Source organism: Heptranchias perlo, chromosome 2 (genome assembly GCF_035084215.1).
Source record: "Heptranchias perlo isolate sHepPer1 chromosome 2, sHepPer1.hap1, whole genome shotgun sequence".
NCBI lineage: Eukaryota > Metazoa > Chordata > Chondrichthyes > Hexanchiformes > Hexanchidae > Heptranchias > Heptranchias perlo.
Genome location: NC_090326.1, coordinates 166784503 through 166803744, shown reverse-complemented (window position 1 = coordinate 166803744; position 19242 = coordinate 166784503). Strand labels below are relative to the sequence as shown.

The window sequence follows — 19242 nt, the reverse complement described above, 5'->3', positions numbered from 1 at the left end:
TCTCCTCGCTCTTCACCCTTTCTCTCCTCGCTCTTCACCCTTTCTCTCCTCGCTCTTCACCCTTTCAATCCTCGCTCTTCACCCTTTCAATCCTCGCTCTTCACCCTTTCTCTCCTCGCTCTTCACCCTTTCAATCCTCGCTCTTCACCCTTTCAATCCTCGCTCTTCACCCTTTCTCTCCTCGCTCTTCACCCTTTCACTCATCGCTCTTCACCCTTTCACTCCTCGCTCTTCACCCTTTCTCTCCTCGCTCTTCACCCTTTCTCTCCTCGCTCTTCACCCTTTCTCTCCTCGCTCTTCACCCTTTCAATCCTCGCTCTTCACCCTTTCAATCCTCGCTCTTCACCCTTTCTCTCCTCGCTCTTCACCCTTTCTCTCCTCGCTCTTCACCCTTTCTCTCCTCGCTCTTCACCCTTTCTCTCCTCGCTCTTCACCCTTTCAATCCTCGCTCTTCACCCTTTCTCTCCTCGCTCTTCACCCTTTCACTCCTCGCTCTTCACCCTTTCAATCCTCGCTCTTCACCCTTTCTCTCCTCGCTCTTCACCCTTTCTCTCCTCGCTCTTCACCCTTTCTCTCCTCGCTCTTCACCCTTTCTCTCCTCGCTCTTCACCCTTTCTCTCCTCGCTCTTCACCCTTTCTCTCCTCGCTCTTCACCCTTTCTCTCCTCGCTCTTCACCCTTTCTCTCCTCGCTCTTCACCCTTTCTCTCCCTGTCCTTCACCCTTTCTCTCCTCATTCTTCACCCTTTCTCTCCCTGTCCTTCACCCTTTCTCTCCTCGCTCTTCACCCTTTCTCTCCTCGCTCTTCACCCTTTCTCTCCTCGCTCTTCACCCTTTCACTCCTCGCTCTTCACCCTTTCTCTCCTCGCTCTTCACCCTTTCTCTCCTCGCTCTTCACCCTTTCTCTCCTCACTCTTCACCCTTTCTCTCCTCGCTCTTCACCCTTTCTCTCCTCGCTCTTCACCCTTTCTCTCCTCGCTCTTCACCCTTTCTCTCCTCGCTCTTCACCCTTTCAATCCTCGCTCTTCACCCTTTCTCTCCTCACTCTTCACCCTTTCTCTCCTCGCTCTTCACCCTTTCTCTCCTCGCTCTTCACCCTTTCTCTCCTCGTTCTTCACCCTTTCTCTCCTCGCTCTTCACCCTTTCTCTCCTCGCTCTTCACCCTTTCTCTCCTCGCTCTTCACCCTTTCTCTCCTCGCTCTTCACCCTTTCACTCCTCGCTCTTCACCCTTTCAATCCTCACTCTTCACCCTTTCTCTCCTCGCTCTTCACCCTTTCTCTCCTCGCTCTTCACCCTTTCTCTCCTCGCTCTTCACCCTTTCTCTCCTCGCTCTTCACCCTTTCTCTCCTCGCTCTTCACCCTTTCAATCCTCATTCTTCACCCTTTCTCTCCTCGCTCTTCACCCTTTCTCTCCTCGCTCTTCACCCTTTCTCTCCTCGCTCTTCACCCTTTCTCTCCTCGCTCTTCACCCTTTCAATCCTCACTCTTCACCCTTTCTCTCCTCGCTCTTCACCCTTTCTCTCCTCGCTCTTCACCCTTTCTCTCCTCGCTCTTCACCCTTTCAATCCTCACTCTTCACCCTTTCTCTCCTCGCTCTTCACCCTTTCAATCCTCACTCTTCACCCTTTCTCTCCTCGCTCTTCACCCTTTCAATCCTCGCTCTTCACCCTTTCTCTCCTCGCTCTTCACCCTTTCTCTCCTCGCTCTTCACCCTTTCTCTCCTCACTCTTCACCCTTTCTCTCCTCGCTCTTCACCCTTTCTCTCCTCACTCTTCACCCTTTCTCTCCTCGCTCTTCACCCTTTCTCTCCTCGCTCTTCACCCTTTCACTCCTCGCTCTTCACCCTTTCTCTCCTCACTCTTCACCCTTTCTCTCCCTGTCCTTCACCCTTTCTCTCCTCATTCTTCACCCTTTCTCTCCCTGTCCTTCACCCTTTCTCTCCTCACTCTTCACCCTTTCTCTCCTCGCTCTTCACCCTTTCACTCCTCGCTCTTCACCCTTTCTCTCCTCGCTCTTCACCCTTTCTCTCCTCGCTCTTCACCCTTTCAATCCTCGCTCTTCACCCTTTCTCTCCTCGCTCTTCACCCTTTCTCTCCTCGCTCTTCACCCTTTCTCTCCTCGCTCTTCACCCTTTCTCTCCTCATTCTTCACCCTTTCTCTCCTCGCTCTTCACCCTTTCTCTCCTCGCTCTTCACCCTTTCTCTCCTCGCTCTTCACCCTTTCTCTCCTCGCTCTTCACCCTTTCTCTCCTCGCTCTTCACCCTTTCAATCCTCGCTCTTCACCCTTTCTCTCCTCGCTCTTCACCCTTTCTCTCCTCGCTCTTCACCCTTTCTCTCCTCACTCTTCACCCTTTCTCTCCTCACTCTTCACCCTTTCTCTCCTCGCTCTTCACCCTTTCTCTCCTCACTCTTCACCCTTTCAATCCTCGCTCTTCACCCTTTCTCTCCTCGCTCTTCACCCTTTCTCTCCTCATTCTTCACCCTTTCTCTCCTCGCTCTTCACCCTTTCAATCCTCGCTCTTCACCCTTTCTCTCCTCGCTCTTCACCCTTTCTCTCCTCGCTCTTCACCCTTTCTCTCCTCGCTCTTCACCCTTTCTCTCCTCACTCTTCACCCTTTCTCTCCTCACTCTTCACCCTTTCTCTCCTCACTCTTCACCCTTTCAATCCTCGCTCTTCACCCTTTCTCTCCTCGCTCTTCACCCTTTCTCTCCTCGCTCTTCACCCTTTCTCTCCTCGCTCTTCACCCTTTCTCTCCTCGCTCTTCACCCTTTCTCTCCCTGTCCTTCACCCTTTCTCTCCCTGTCCTTCACCCTTTCTCTCCTCATTCTTCACCCTTTCTCTCCTCGCTCTTCACCCTTTCTCTCCTCGCTCTTCACCCTTTCTCTCCTCGCTCTTCACCCTTTCTCTCCTCGCTCTTCACCCTTTCTCTCCTCGCTCTTCACCCTTTCTCTCCTCGCTCTTCACCCTTTCTCTCCTCGCTCTTCACCCTTTCTCTCCTCGCTCTTCACCCTTTCTCTCCTCGCTCTTCACCCTTTCACTCCTCGCTCTTCACCCTTTCTCTCCTCGCTCTTCACCCTTTCTCTCCTCGCTCTTCACCCTTTCTCTCCTCGCTCTTCACCCTTTCTCTCCTCACTCTTCACCCTTTCTCTCCTCGCTCTTCACCCTTTCACTCCTCGCTCTTCACCCTTTCACTCCTCGCTCTTCACCCTTTCACTCCTCGCTCTTCACCCTTTCACTCCTCGCTCTTCACCCTTTCTCTCCTCACTCTTCACCCTTTCTCTCCTCGCTCTTCACCCTTTCTCTCCTCGCTCTTCACCCTTTCTCTCCTCATTCTTCACCCTTTCTCTCCTCGTCCTTCGCCCTTTCACTCCTCGCTCTTCGCCCTTTCTCTCCTCCTTCGCCCTTTCTCTCCTCGCTCTTCACCCTTTCACTCCTCGCTCATCACCCTTTCTCCTCTCATTCTTCACCCTTTCTCTCCTCATTCTTCACCCTTTCTCTCTTTGCTCTTCACTCTTTCTCTCCTCACACTCTTCACCTTTTCCTCATTCTTCACCCTTTCACTCCTCGTTCTTCGCTCTTTCTCTCCTCACACTCTTCACCTTTTCCTCACTCTTCACCCTTTCACTCCTCGCTCTTCACCCTTTCTCTCCTCACTCTTCACCCTTTCTCTCCTCACTCTTCACCCTTTCTCTCCTCACACTCTTCACCCTTTGCTCACTCTTCACCCTTTCCTCACTCTTCACCCTTTCCTTACTCTTCACCCTTTCACTCCTCACTCTTCACCCTTTCACTCCTCGCTCTTCTCCTCTTGCATTGTTTGAGTAGCCACCATGCCACAGAGTAAACAGATGCCAAGAGAAGCAAGTTGTCTGCTCTGAATACAAATAGTTGGCAGGAAATTCCTTTGAAATGTTTTGATATATTGCTATAAGTATTCGAAATGAAATGTTAAAATTTCAGGCATTGGCTTCCATGGATTAGGTGGACGTGAATATCCCTGGAAGGTGGCTGGGTGGATATGATGGGCTTGAAGTGTAACACGGACTCTGAAGGGAGGGTCACAAAGGAGAGAGTGTAGCTCTATTTGTAAAGGAGAATATAATTATAATAGAGGGAGACCGTTGGTCAGCACGAGGGACAAAACAGTCTCAGTGCAGCAGAACCAAAGGACACAGCCTTCCCTCAAAATAGTGCCATCTAATCGTTTGTGGCCACCTGAGAGGACGGCTTAACGTTTCACCCGAAGGGTGGCACCTCTGACAGTGCAGCACTCCCTCAGCACTGCACTGGGAGTTTCAGCCGAGATCTTGTGCTCAAGTCTCTGGAGTGGGACCTGAACCCATGACCTTTTGGCTCAGAGACGAGAGTGCTGCCCACTGAGCCACGGCTGACACCTCAAAGTTTGATTCTCACACCGGGAGTCAAACCCGGGCCGCCTGGGTGAAAACCGGGAATCCTACCCAAGAAGGGAAAGAAATTAAAACCTAGTGGGCAGTGAAGTTGCTGGAAGGCGTTATATGGGCTGTGATTTATGATCACTTACAGAGGTCAGGGGTTATTAGCAATTCCAAGCTTGACTTCAGGCCCCACTAACCTGATTGAATGGATTAGTAGATAATACCAGTCAATTCAAGTGGTTTATCTAAATATCCAAACAGTCTTCAAAAAAGTGTCAAATGGAAGATTACTTGAAAACAATGAGATCATTTGGGATCATAGTTCAGGTATCACACTGGACTGAAAACTGGTTGAAATATTGTGGACATAAGGTCATCATTAATGGGAGTGGATCTGAACGGGGCCTGGTTACAAGTGACGCTCATTAATAATTTGGGTGAAGCCATGATCTAGCTGAATGGCAGAACAGGCCCGAGGGGCTGAATGGCCTCCTCCTGTTCCTATGTTCCTATCACCCTAGCTGCAATTTGAAATGTTGTGCTGGACTCCCATTTTAGGGGCTTTGGAAATTTCCATAATTCTATGGAAGGTGTGCCCATTAGGAGCAGTTAGAATGGGCCCCACTTGGAAGAGACTGCTCAACCATCGAATGGCTGGAAAAACAATCCAAGCTACAGCTCATTAAAGGCTCATTTTAGAGGAACTCAGAAAAGGGACAAGCCATTCGCCCTAATGAAACCATCCATGATTCATAGATTAACCCCACCACATCCCATCTCTCTCCAGAAACTGATCAAATTGTCTCACGAACCCCCTGTTTATAATGTCCCCCGGTACGGTACCCCACATCACCAGTACCATTGGATGGAAAGTTCCTTTCTTACTCCTAACTTCCCAATTTTGAACTGGTGTCCCCTGAGAATTGAATCCTTCACCATCGGGAACGTAATGGGAAAAGCCCACGGTCCATCCAGTTCACCTTCTACCATCCTGGTGGTCCCATGATACGACAATAATGGAGTTATTGACTAATTATAGCAATCAATCTCCATCAATTAGTCTACAACAGACCCAGGAAGGGAGGAAATGACCATTGTCTCTGGGCCTTCCACTGCCCTCCCCCACCTCCCCCCCCCACCCCCGAAATTACGGAAAGAGACCGGGCGAAACAACACCCCCCAGCGGAAATTCTACCGCCACCCCGGGATGGCGAGTTCGGTTGGGAGGCTGAAGCCCAGACACGGTTACTTTAGACAGAAGCCTTGGCAGACATCAGCACGGTCATCTCCTGTGGTTCTGGTAATGGGTTGTACTTTTTTCTTTGTCTCAAGTCCAGACACCTCCTTCCGCCCATGGGCGCACCGCGGTTACAGCGGGCACTTGGTGTTGCACGGGTCACCGGAGCGGAACAAGCCATAGACGCTGACCAGGGGGAACATGGTGAGCGCGCCCAACATGGAGCCCAGCTGCACCACCGCTCCACACCAGACGAGGGCGCTGTGACCCTCGTCGCGCAGGACGATGCCGATCATCACCTTCACGTACGAGAGAGACCCAACGAAGAGGACCCACGACAGGACCTGACAGAGAGAGAGGGAGAGAGAGAGAGATGCTAGTTAGACCGGCAGCATGTTACGGTGTCAGTTGTGGCTCAGCGGGTAGCACTCTCAACCTCTGAGTCTAACGGGCGTGGGTTCAAGTCCATAGACTTGAGCACATAATCTAGGCTGACACTCCCAGTGCAGTACTGAGGGAGTGCTGCACTGTCAGTAGGTGCCATCTTTCAGATCAAACGTTAAACCGAGGGCCCCGTCTGCCCCCTCGGGTGGGTGTGAAAGATCCCATGGTGCTATTTGAAGAAGAACAGGGGAGTTCTCCCAGTGTCCTGGTCAATACTTATCACTAAAACAGATTATCTGGTCGTTCTCACATTGCTGTTTGTGGGATCTTGCTGTGCGCAAATTGACTGCTGTGTTTCCCTACATTACAACTGTGACTACACTTCAAAAGTATTTCATTGGCTGTAAAGTGCTTTGGGACGTCCTGAGGTAGTGAAAGGTGCAAAAAAAAGCAAATGAAAGAGCTATCCAGTTAGTCCCACTCACCAGAGCCCTGCCACTTTCTCCCCTTCAAGTATGAGCACATAACTTAGGCCAACACTCAGTGTAGTACTGAGGGAGCGCCGTGCTGTCGGAGGGTCGGTGCCGAGGGAGCGCCGCGCTGTCGGAGGGTCGGTGCCGAGGGAGCGCCGCGCTGTCGGAGGGTCAGTACTGAGAGAGTGCTGCACTGTCCGGGGTGCCGTCTTTCGGGTGAGACGTTAAACCGAGGCCCCATCTGCCCTCTCAAATAGACGTAAAACATCCCATGGCACTATTTCGAATAAGAATAAAACCAGACGGACCACTAGGCACCGGACACGACAAAGGCAAACCAAGCCCAGTCGACCCTGCAAAGTTCTCCTCACTAACATTTGGGGACTTGTGCCAAAATTGGGAGAGCTGTCCCACAGACTAGTCAAGCAACAGCCTGACATAGCCATACTCACAGAATCATACCTTTCAGCCAACGTCCCAGACTCTTCCATCACCATCCCTGGGTATGTCCTGTCCCACCGGCAGGACAGACCCACCAGAGGTGGTGGTACAGTGATATACAGTCAGGAGGGAGTGGCCCTGGGAGTCCTCAAAATTGACTCTGGACCCCATGAAATCTCATGGCATCAGGTCAAACATGGGCAAGAGAAACCTCCTGCTAATCACCACCTACCGCCCTCCCTCAGCTGACGAATCAGTCCTCCTCCATGTGGGAGCTTGCTGTGTGCAAATTGGCTGCCGCGTCTCCTACATCACAACAGTGACTACACCTCAAAAAGTACTTCATTGGCTCTAAAGCGCTTTGGGATGGCCCTGAAAGGCGCTGGATAAATACAAGTCTCTCTTTAGAGATAGATTTCAGACCTGAGGAGGTTCAAAGCTATAAAAATCACTCACAATGAGGACCATGCCAGCCTGGGACTGGGCCAGCCAGGGGCAGGGGCTCAGGGCAGCCATGCTCATGATGTAGGACCCCACGCCAGTACCAGCTAGCGTCAAGAATCCCATCAGCCTCAGCGACCTGGAAGGGAAAACGTAGAACGTTAACGTGGGCCAGCGAGACTGTCGCGGCGCTTGAAGCAAAGACCGCGCCAGGCACGTGCCACCAAAGACCGTACGCCAAGAGGGCACCGTCGCTTTGTTCCCGATCTCCGCCGGGGAGAGCGGCCCCAGGCTCGGGAAGGATATATTGCCCTTGGAAGCTGCGGGATTCACCAGAATGGCAACGGGGCTAAAAAGGGTTAAATTATGAGGACAGGCTGCAGAGACGAGGCTTGTATTCCCTCGAGTTTAGAAGATCTGATTGAGGTGTTTAAAATGTTTCAAGGATTTGATAGGGTAGATACAAAGAAACTATTTCCTCTGGTGGGGGGAATCAAGAACAAGGGGGCACAATCTTAAAATTACAGCTCGGCCGTTCAGGGGTGAAATCAAGAAACACTTCTTCACACAAAGGGTGGTGGAAATCTGGAACTTTCTCCCCCAAAAGGCTGTGGATGCTGGGGGTCAATTGAAATTTTCAAGACTGAGATCGCTAAGATTTTTGTTGGGTAAGGGTATCGAGGGATGTGGAGCACTGGCGGGAAAATGGAGTTGAGGTACAGACTGAATGGCGGAACAGGCTCGAGGGGCTGAATGGCCTCCTCCTGTTCCTTATATTCCTCTGTAACATCCCATTTGTGTCTCTTGTTGCCTAGAAACAGGGCATGTCTCCCTTGGGTGAAACAAGCCTTAAAGTCAAGCCCATTGACAATTCAGGATCAAAGCCATCCCACAATGCCCCGCTCCATTCCTTGAGAACGACCAATCAGCACAGACTTTGTGACTCATGGGACAACTCGCCAATCAAGTTCATTGCAATCACACCAATCAGAGTCACTTTGAAGCCTAGCTTTAAGTCTGATTGGCTCCGGAGTAATTTATTCATCTATCTGGATTGGTTGCCATCAGTACTCACAGCAACCCCAAGGAACTCAATGGGACTGAGGGGGGACTTCCTGCAGGTCTGCTGTCCTGCCACAGGGTGGCGAAGGTGAGCTGCGGTCACAAAGCACATCATTGCCCTCCAGTGGAGGAGGAGTGGTACTGACACAATGAACATGACAGAAACCTGTATTAACACAGCACTGAATAATCAGGAAGGCAAATGGAATGCTGGCCTTTATATCTAGAGGACTGGAGTACAAGGGGGCAGAAGTTATGCTGCAGCTATACAAAACCCTGGTTAGACCGCACCTGGAGTACTGTGAGCAGTTCTGGGCACCGCACCTTCGGAAGGACATATTGGCCTTGGAGGGAGCACAGCGTAGGTTTACTAGAATGATACCAGGACTTCAAGGGTTAAGTTACGAGGAGAGATTACACAAATTGGGGTTGTATTCTCTAGAGTTTCGAAGGTTAAGGGGTGATCTGATCGAAGTTTATAAGATATTAAGGGGAACAGATAGGGTGGATAGAGAGAAACTATTTCCGCTGGTTGGGGATTCTAGGAGTAGGGGGCACAGTCTAAAAATTAGAGCCAGACCTTTCAGGAGCGAGATTAGAAAACATTTCTACACACAAAGGGTGGTAGAAGTTTGGAACTCTCTTCTGCAAACGGCAATTGATACTAGCTCAATTGCTAAATTTAAATGTGAGATCGATAGCTTTTTGGCAACCAAAGGTATTAAGGGATATGGGCCAAAGGCAGGTATATGGAGTTAGATCACAGATCAGTCAGGATCTTATCAAATGGCAGAGCAGGCACGAGGGGCTGAATGGCCTACTCCTGTTCCTATGTTCCACTTCATGGGAAAGAACAGCTTTACATGGGGGGGAGAGGATGTCATTGGGCAGGAGATGGGAAGGGTTCAGGGAATGAAGGTTCAATACATTGTCAAAGATGTGTGTGTGAGTGTGTGTGTGTGTGTGTGAGAGTGTCAGTATGTGTGTGAGTGTGAGTATGAGTGTGTGTGTGTGCGTGCATTTGTTTAAGTGAAGGAGGGGAGAAAAGAGGCAATATGAGCAGTTTAGGGATAACCTCAAATAGCCAGCACAGGCACCCTAACATATAGTGGGATGCACGTCAATGACAATTATATGGAGAAACCAGTCATTGTAACTTTGTGTGGATCACTAGTGAGACCATATTTGAAATATAGTGCACACTTATCATAGAATCTTACGGCACAGAGGGAGGCCATTCGGCCCATCGTGCCTATGCTGGCTCTTTGAAAGAGCTATCCAATTAGTCCCACTCCCCTGCTCGTTCCCCATAGCCTCGTAATTTTTTTCCCTTCAAGTATTTATCCAATTCCCTTTTGAAAGTTACTCTTGAATCTGCTTCCACCGCCCTTTCAGGCAGCGCATTCCAGATCATAACAACTCGCTGCGTAAAAAAAGAATTGTTCTCATCACCCCTCTGATTCTTTTGCCATCTTATTGATTACATCTTATAAAAGGCAGGTAGTTTAACAGTTAATGTACACATGGTCCATGTGATCTCCTGGACTGGTTTCAATCGCCTGAGGAGGGGCAGAGAGGAATTTTCCAGATTTTGTTCCCTTTTTGTCCCTAGGTTTCTTTTAGTCTCTCCCAGGGGATTACATGGTTACTGGGGAGGGGGAGAAGTGTCTAGTCAGGAATCACCAGGTATCTTGATTGAGGGCCAGGCTTGATGGACCAGCTGGCCTTTTCCTGCCTGTCATTTTTGTACGTTCGCAACTCAGGAGATCACGAGCTCAAATCCCACCACGGGCGGGAATGACCAGGAAAGCTATTTCCCGACTGTCGTAAAAAACCCAACTGTCCCTTCGGGGATGGGAACCTGCTCCTCCTATCCGGCCTGGCCTGGACGTAACTCCAGTCCCACACTACGCGCCTGACCCTCGGGACACCCAGGGATGGGCAATAGTGTCGCCCACATCCCAAGTATTGATATCAACCAGAAAGGCACCTTACCGGTTTGGGTAGAACATGGCAACGAAGCAGGCCAGCGGATTGGCCATGGCCCCGAGGGCAGCGGACAAGTGATAGGCCAAATTCCCGTACGGCAGACATGAGTAGGACTGAACGGAAGGTAGGACAGCATTGGTCAGTGCGTTCACCCACGCCAGGACCAGGAAGATCGAGACCGCCTCGAAGCGGGAGTACTTCCCAGTCCCAAAAGTAGCCAATTTGCTCCCGGCTTCCTGTCGACTGTCCGAAGGGCTGCTCATGAGGCTCTGCTCCAACACTTCCCTGTTGCTCGGCTCTGCTCCTCCGTTGGCGGCGGTGGCGGCAGCTGCTCCGGTCTCCTTGACGTACTTCTTGGTCGCCCGTTGGCGATAGGACAGCGGGAGATGGTTGAGGAGAACAAACGCCACCAGGCACACGGCCATCATGCCGCTGAGGAAAAAGAAGAAGACCTCCGGGGTGAAGTTGGCCGGCAGGTACTGGGCTACGATCCCGTAGCTGTCGCCGTGGCCCCCGGTTGAGTTTGTGGTCCCGGCGCCGGTGGCGTTCGCAGTCGCGTTGACGCATCTGACGACCCCCACGCCTTGGCCTAACGCGACCAGACCCGGGACCAACCCGCTGAGGCCCTCTCCGATGTAGTAGGTGGTCAAGTACTTGGGCCGCAGGTGGATCATGAAGGGCAGGAAGGTCACCGAGGACGTGCAGTCCACCAGCGAGAGGAAGAACGCCAGGATCAGGAGTCCCGTGCCGTGCAGCGCCCCGGCGATCACGCTCGTCACCTTCCAGAAGAAAGCCAGGAGAAAGGAGGCCACAATGCCCAAGCACACGATGGCGTAGATGGTGCCCGACTCGTTCAGCTTGCTGGGTAAGAACGTGTGCATCAGGGTGACAAACAAAGGCCCCACGTTGGCGAACTGGATGATGATGGTGAGGTAGGAAGGGAGGTACCAACCTTCTGGGACTTCCGGGACGATGAGGGGAAGTTCTACCCAAAGGCCATTGATAGCTACCCATGACCCCAGTCCGAAAAGGGCAGCCAGCACGTGGACCAGCAGTGCCATGATGATCACTTGGGTTCAGTTGGTGCTCAAAGGGTCTTTGCTGGTCGTCGCCCAGTTACTGACAATCTACTTAACAAAAAAGAAAGACAGACGGAATCAGTGAAGCATCGTCTTCTTGCTCAGTCCCACAATATTCAGAAAAGGAAAGAAAATTGGATTTCTGCGATGGTTAGCTCTGGGAATGGCTCACTTTTCCACTGAGGTGTCCAGTGACAGTGCCAAGCATTGCCCGGGTCAGGTGGAACATAGTCAAATACAGAGTAAGGCTCCCTTTGCTCTGTCCCAACAATGTGCCTTACCTCCCTCCCCATCCCACAGACTGACTCCTGTTGCCTTCAGCTGCCTGGGCCCTAAAATCTGGAATTCCCTCCCTAAACCTCTCCCCCCTCTCCACCTCTCTCTCCTCCTTTAAGATGCTCCTTAAAACCTATCTCTTTGACCAAGCTTTTGGTCCCCTGTCCTAATATCTCCTTACGTGGCTTGGCGTCAAATTTTGTTTGATAATCGCTCCTGTGAAGCGCCAGGAGACGTTTTACTACGTTAAAGGCGCTATATAAATGCAGGTTCGACATTACTCCATTTCCCACTCCAGCCATCATTCAGACCCCTCGGTTGAGATTGGCACCTCAGTGATAAGTAAATGCTGAAATACAGGGCAGGTTTGTGCTAAAGACTCCCACCCACCACAAACTGAGTTGAGGCGGCTTCAAGTGCGTCTCCTGCAGGACCTTTGCAGCTGGCACAGAGCAGGCAGGCAGACAGTTGTTATTTCTAGTCCTGGCTCTGTGGGTAACACACTCGCCTTCTGAGTCATGAAGGTCGTGGGTTCCAATCCCACTCCAGAGACTTGAGCCCCGTAATCCACGCTGACACTGCCAGGGCAATACTGAGGGAGTGCTGCACTGTCAGGGGTGCCATCTTTCAGATGAGATATTAAACTGAGGCCCTGTCTGCCCACTCAGGTTGGATATAAAAGATCCCATGGCACTATTTTAAAGAAAAGCAGGGGAGTTCTCCACACTGGCCTGGGCCAATATTTCTTCCTCAACCAACATCTTAAACAGATTCCTGGTCACTATCACACTGCTGTTTGTGGGATCTTGCTGTGTGTAATTTGGCTGCCTCATTTCCTACATTACAACAGTGACTACACTTTGATAAATACTTCACTGCTTCAAGCACTTTAGAATGTCATGAAAGGTGCTTTGGAATACAAGTGTGTTCTTATTTATTTTAAATGGGTTAATGGCAATTGGAAAATCTAGGGTTGAGCATCTGGAGGTTATTTGACTGTGGGAGGCGGCTTCACAATTGAGCTTAATACACACTCACCCATGTATGTGCACACACTGACACACACACACTCACTGACACACACGCACTGACACACACACTCACTGACACACACACACTGACATACACTCACTCACTGACACACACTCTCTGACACACACTCAATCACTGACACACACACACTGACATACACACACTCACTGACACACACTCAATCACTGACACACACTCACTGACATACACTCACTCACTGACACACGCTCTCTGACACACACTCAATCACTGACACACACTCACTGACATACACACACTCACTGACACACGCACTCACTGACACACACACACACTCACTGACACACGCACTCACTGACACACACACACACTCACTGACATACGCACTCACTGACACACGCACTCACTGACACACGCACTCACTGACACACGCACTCACTGACATACACTCACTGACACACACACTCACTGACACACACACACTGACACACGCACTCACTGACACACACTCACTGACACACACACTCATTGACATACACACACTCACTGACATACACTCACTGACACACACACTCACTGACACACACACTCACTGACATACACTCACTGACACACACACTCATTGACATACACACACTCACTGACATACACTCACTGACACACACACTCACTGACACACACACTCACTGACACACACTCACTGACATACACACTCACTGACACACACTCACTGACATACACACTCACTGACACACACTCACTGACACACACACACACTCACTGACACACACTCACTGACACACACACTCACTGACATACACACACTCACTGACATACACTCACTGACACACGCACTCACTGACACACACACACTGACACACACACACTGACACACACACTCACTGACACACACACACTGACACACACACTCACTGACATACACACACTCACTGACATACACACTCACTGACACACACTCACTGACACACACACTCACTGACATACACACACTGACATACACACACTGACATACACACTCACTGACACACGCACTCACTGACACACACACTCACTGACACACACTCACTGACACACGCACTCACTGACACACACTCGCTGACATACACACACTCACTGACACACACTCACTGACACACACACTCACTGACACACACACACTGACACACACACTCACTGACATACACACACTGACACACACACTCACTGACACACACACTCACTGACACACACTCACTGACACACACTCGCTGACATACACACACTCACTGACACACACTCACTGACATACACACACTCACTGACACACACTCACTGACACACACACTCACTGACACACACTCACTGACACACACACACTCACTGACATACACACACTCACTGACACACACACACACACACCCAAACACATACTCACTGACACACATACACTCACTGACACACACACCCTGACACACACACCCTGACACACACACTCACTGACACACACACACACTCAATGACACACTCACCCTGACACACACACTCACTGACACAAACACTCACTGACACACTCACTGACACACTCACTCACTGACACACTCACTCACTGACACACTCACTCACTGACACACTCACTCACTCTGACCAGGATTCCCGAGCCTCCGGCGATGACCTGGTGTATTACCAGATTCGGATCTTCCTAACCAGCAGCCCGGGAGAACAGCGATTTCAATTTCCCACCACAATGTGCCCAGATGGACACAGACGGTGTGAGTTAACGGAAAGAATTCCTGACATCGCCCGGTGTCTCCGCACGAGGTGAAACTCCATTTTAAACACTGTCATTTCCCGCCCTTTTCCACAAACTCGTCACCAGCTGTTGCTGCGAGCCGAACCCCTGCAGAAAGCTGCAACCGGCCCGGGGGGGGGGGGGGTGGAATCAGAGGGAGAGTGGGGAATGGGAGAGAGATGGAGAGTGGGGAATGGGAGAGAGATGGAGAGTGGGGAATGGGAGAGAGATGGAGAGTGGGGAATGGGAGAGAGATGGAGACTGAGGAATGGGAGAGAGATGGAGAGTGGGGAATGGGAGAGAGATGGAGAGTGGGGAATGGGAGAGAGATGGAGAGTGGGGAATGGGAGAGAGATGGAGAGTGGGGAATGGGAGAGAGATGGAGAGTGGGGAATGGGAGAGAGATGGAGACTGAGGAATGGGAGAGAGATGGAGAGTGGGGAATGGGAGAGAGATGGAGAGTGGGGAATGGGAGAGAGATGGAGAGTGGGGAATGGGAGAGAGATGGAGAGTGGGGAATGGGAGATAGATGGAGACTGGGGAATGGAAGAGAGATGGAGACTGAGGAATGGGAGAGAGATGGAGACTGAGGAATGGGAGAGAGATGGAGACTGAGGAATGGGAGAGAGATGGAGACTGGGGAATGGGGGAGAGATGGAGACTGAGGAATGGGAGAGAGATGGAGAGTGGGGAATGGGAGAGAGATGGAGAGTGGGGAATGGGAGAGAGATGGAGACTGGGGAATGGGAGAGAGATGGAGAGTGGGGAATGGGAGAGAGATGGAGAGTGGGGAATGGGAGATAGATGGAGACTGGGGAATGGAAGAGAGATGGAGAGTGGGGAATGGGAGAGAGATGGAGACTGAGGAATGGGGGAGAGATGGAGAGTGGGGAATGGGAGAGAGATGGAGAGTGGGGAATGGGAGAGAGATGGAGACTGGGGAATGGGAGAGAGATGGAGACTGAGGAATGGGGGAGAGATGGAGAGTGGGGAATGGGAGAGAGATGGAGAGTGGGGAATGGGAGAGAGATGGAGACTGGGGAATGGGAGAGAGATGGAGACTGGGGAATGGGAGAGAGATGTGAGAGTGAGGAATGGGAGAGAGATGGAGACTGAGGAATGGGAGAGAGATGGAGACTGAGGAATGGGAGAGAGATGGAGACTGGGGAATGGGGGAGAGATGGAGACTGAGGAATGGGAGAGAGATGGAGACTGAGGAATGGGAGAGAGATGGAGACTGAGGAATGGGGGAGAGATGGAGAGTGGGGAATGGGAGAGAGATGGAGACTGAGGAATGGGAGAGAGATGGAGAGTGGGGAATGGGAGAGAGATGGAGAGTGGGGAATGGGAGAGAGATGGAGACTGGGGAATGGGAGAGAGATGGAGACTGAGAAATGGGAGAGAGATGGAGACTGGGGAATGGGGGAGAGATGGAGACTGAGGAATGGGAGAGAGATGGAGACTGAGGAATGGGAGAGAGATGGAGACTGAGGAATGGGAGAGAGATGGAGACTGAGGAATGGGAGAGAGATGGAGACTGAGGAATGGGAGAGAGATGGAGACTGGGGAATGGGGGAGAGATGGAGACTGAGGAATGGGAGAGAGATGGAGACTGAGGAATGGGAGAGAGATGGAGACTGAGGAATGGGGGAGAGATGGAGAGTGGGGAATGGGAGAGAGATGGAGAGTGGGGAATGGGAGAGAGATGGAGACTGGGGAATGGGAGAGAGATGGAGACTGAGGAATGGGAGAGAGATGGAGACTGAGGAATGGGAGAGAGATGGAGACTGAGGAATGGGAGAGAGATGGAGACTGAGGAATGGGAGAGAGATGGAGACTGGGGAATGGGGGAGAGATAGAGACTGAGGAATGGGAGAGAGATGGAGACTGAGGAATGGGAGAGAGATGGAGACTGAGGAATGGGAGAGAGATGGAGAGTGGGGAATGGGAGAGAGATGGAGACTGGGGAATGGGAGAGAGATGGAGACTGGGGAATGGGAGAGAGATGGAGACTGGGGAATGGGAGATAGATGGAGAGTGGGGAATGGGAGAGAGATGGAGACTGGGGAATGGGAGAGAGATGGAGACTGGGGAATGGGAGAGAGATGGAGAGTGGGGAATGGGAGAGAGATGGAGAGTGGGGAATGGGAGAGAGATGGAGACTGAGGAATGGGAGAGAGATGGAGACTGAGGAATGGGAGAGAGATGGAGACTGGGGAATGGGGGAGAGATGGAGACTGAGGAATGGGAGAGAGATGGAGACTGGGGAATGGGGGAGAGATGGAGACTGAGGAATGGGAGAGAGATGGAGACTGGGGAATGGGAGAGAGATGGAGAGTGGGGAATGGGAGAGAGATGGAGACTGGGGAATGGGAGAGAGCTGGAGACTGGGGAATGGGAGAGAGATGGAGACTGGGGAATGGCAGATAGATGGAGAGTGGGGAATGGGAGAGAGATGGAGACTGGGGAATGGGGGAGAGATGGAGAGTGGGGAATGGGAGAGAGATGGAGAGTGGGGAATGGGAGAGAGATGGAGACTGGGGAATGGGAGAGAGATGGAGACTGAGGAATGGGAGAGAGATGGAGACTGAGGAATGGGAGAGAGATGGAGACTGAGGAATGGGAGAGAGATGGAGACTGGGGAATGGGGGAGAGATGGAGACTGAGGAATGGGAGAGAGATGGAGACTGGGGAATGGGGGAGAGATGGAGACTGAGGAATGGGAGAGAGATGGAGACTGAGGAATGGGAGAGAGATGGAGACTGAGGAATGGGAGAGAGATGGAGACTGGGGAATGGGAGAGAGATGGAGACTGGGGAATGGGAGAGAGATGGAGAGTGGGGAATGGGAGAGAGATGGAGACTGGGGAATGGGAGAGAGATGGAGACTGGGGAATGGGAGAGAGATGGAGACTGGGGAATGGGAGAGAGATGGAGAGTGGGGAATGGGAGAGAGATGGAGACTGGGGAATGGGAGAGAGATGGAGACTGGGGAATGGGAGAGAGATGGAGACTGGGGAATGGGAGAGAGATGGAGAGTGGGGAATGGGAGAGAGATGGAGACTGGGGAATGGGAGAGAGATGGAGACTGAGGAATGGGAGAGAGATGGAGACTGAGGAATGGGAGAGAGATGGAGACTGGGGAATGGGAGAGAGATGGAGAGTGGGGAATGAGAGAGAGATGGAGACTGGGGAATGGGAGAGAGATGGAGACTGGGGAATGGGAGAGAGATGGAGACTGGGGAATGGGGGAGAGATGGAGACTGAGGAATGGGAGAGAGATGGAGACTGGGGAATGGGGGAGAGATGGAGACTGGGGAATGGGAGAGAGATGGAGACTGGGGAATGGGGGAGAGATGGAGACTGAGGAATGGGAGAGAGATGGAGACTGGGGAATGGGAGAGATGGAGACTGGGGAATGGGAGAGAGATGGAGACTGAGGAATGGGAGATAAATGGGGACTGGGGAATGGGAGAGAGATGGAGACTGGGGAATGGGGGAGAGATGGAGACTGGGGAATGGGAGAGAGATGGAGACTGGGGAATGGGGGAGAGATGGAGACTGGGGAATGGGGGAGAGATGGAGACTGAGGAATGGGAGAGAGATGGAGACTGAGAAATGGGAGAGAGATGGAGACTGAGGAATGGGAGATAAATGGGGACTGGGGAATGGGGGAGAGATGGAGACTGAGGAATGGGAGAGAGATGGAGACTGGGGAATGGGGGAGAGATGGAGACTGAGGAATGGGAGAGAGATGGAGACTGAGGAATGGGAGAGAGATGGAGACTGGGGAATGGGAGAGAGATGGAGACTGAGGAATGGGAGAGAGATGGAGACTTAGGAATGGGAGATAAATGGGGACTGGGGAATGGGGGAGAGATGGAGACTGAGGAATGGGAGAGAGATGGAGACTGAGGAATGGGAGAGAGATGGAGACTGGGGAATGGGGGAGAGATGGAGACTGAGGAATGGGAGTGAGATGGAGACTGAGAAATGGGAGAGAGATGGAGACTGGGGAATGGGAGAGAGATGGAAACTGGGGAATGGGAGAGAGATGGAGACTGGGGAATGGGAGAGAGATGGAGAGTGGGGAATGGGAGAGAGATGGAGATTGGGGAATGGGAGAGAGATGGAGACTGGGGAATGGGAGAGAGATGGAGAGTGGGGAATGGGAGAGAGATGGAGACTGAGGAATGGGAGAGAGATGGAGACTGGGGAATGGGAGAGAGATGGAGACTGGGGAATGGGGGAGAGATGGAGACTGAGGAATGGGAGAGAGATGGAGACTGGGGAATGGGGGAGAGATGGAGACTGGGGAATGGGAGAGAGATCGAGACTGGGGAATGGGGGAGAGATGGAGACTGGGGAATGGGAGATAGATGGAGAGTGGGGAATGGGAGAGAGATGGAGACTGAGGAATGGGAGAGAGATGGAGACTGAGGAATGGGAGAGAGGTGGAGACTGGGGAATGGGGGAGAGATGGAGACTGAGGAATGTGAGAGAGATGGAGACTGAGAAATGGGAGAGAGATGGAGACTGAGGAATGGGAGATAAATGGGGACTGGGGAATGGGGGAGAGATGGAGACTGAGGAATGGGAGAGAGATGGAGACTGGGGAATGGGAGAGAGATGGAGACTGGGGAACGGGGAAGAGGGGGAGACTG

The 19242-nt window shown here is 51.8% G+C and overlaps 1 protein-coding gene across 5 annotated transcripts in view; it reads right to left on the bottom strand.

Moving 5' to 3' along the window:
- Nucleotides 1-599: 599 nt before the first annotated feature.
- The window catches only part of slc52a3-2a (solute carrier family 52 member 3-2a), a 43268-nt gene continuing 24625 nt past the window's right edge, over nucleotides 600-19242 (bottom strand). For 4 of the 5 annotated variants that reach the window (XM_067968777.1, XM_067968750.1, XM_067968767.1 and 1 more), the window contains 3 exons: nucleotides 10431-11551; nucleotides 7389-7512; nucleotides 600-5978 (listed from right to left, as the gene is read on the bottom strand). In XM_067968777.1, the coding sequence (XP_067824878.1) occupies nucleotides 5766-5978; nucleotides 7389-7512; nucleotides 10431-11485 (1392 nt within the window). In that variant the 5' untranslated portion in view covers nucleotides 11486-11551 and the 3' untranslated portion in view covers nucleotides 600-5765. Of the gene's footprint in view, nucleotides 5979-7388; nucleotides 7513-10430; nucleotides 11555-19242 lie in introns of all 5 variants that reach the window. The other variant, XM_067968759.1, reaches the window with a different exon arrangement.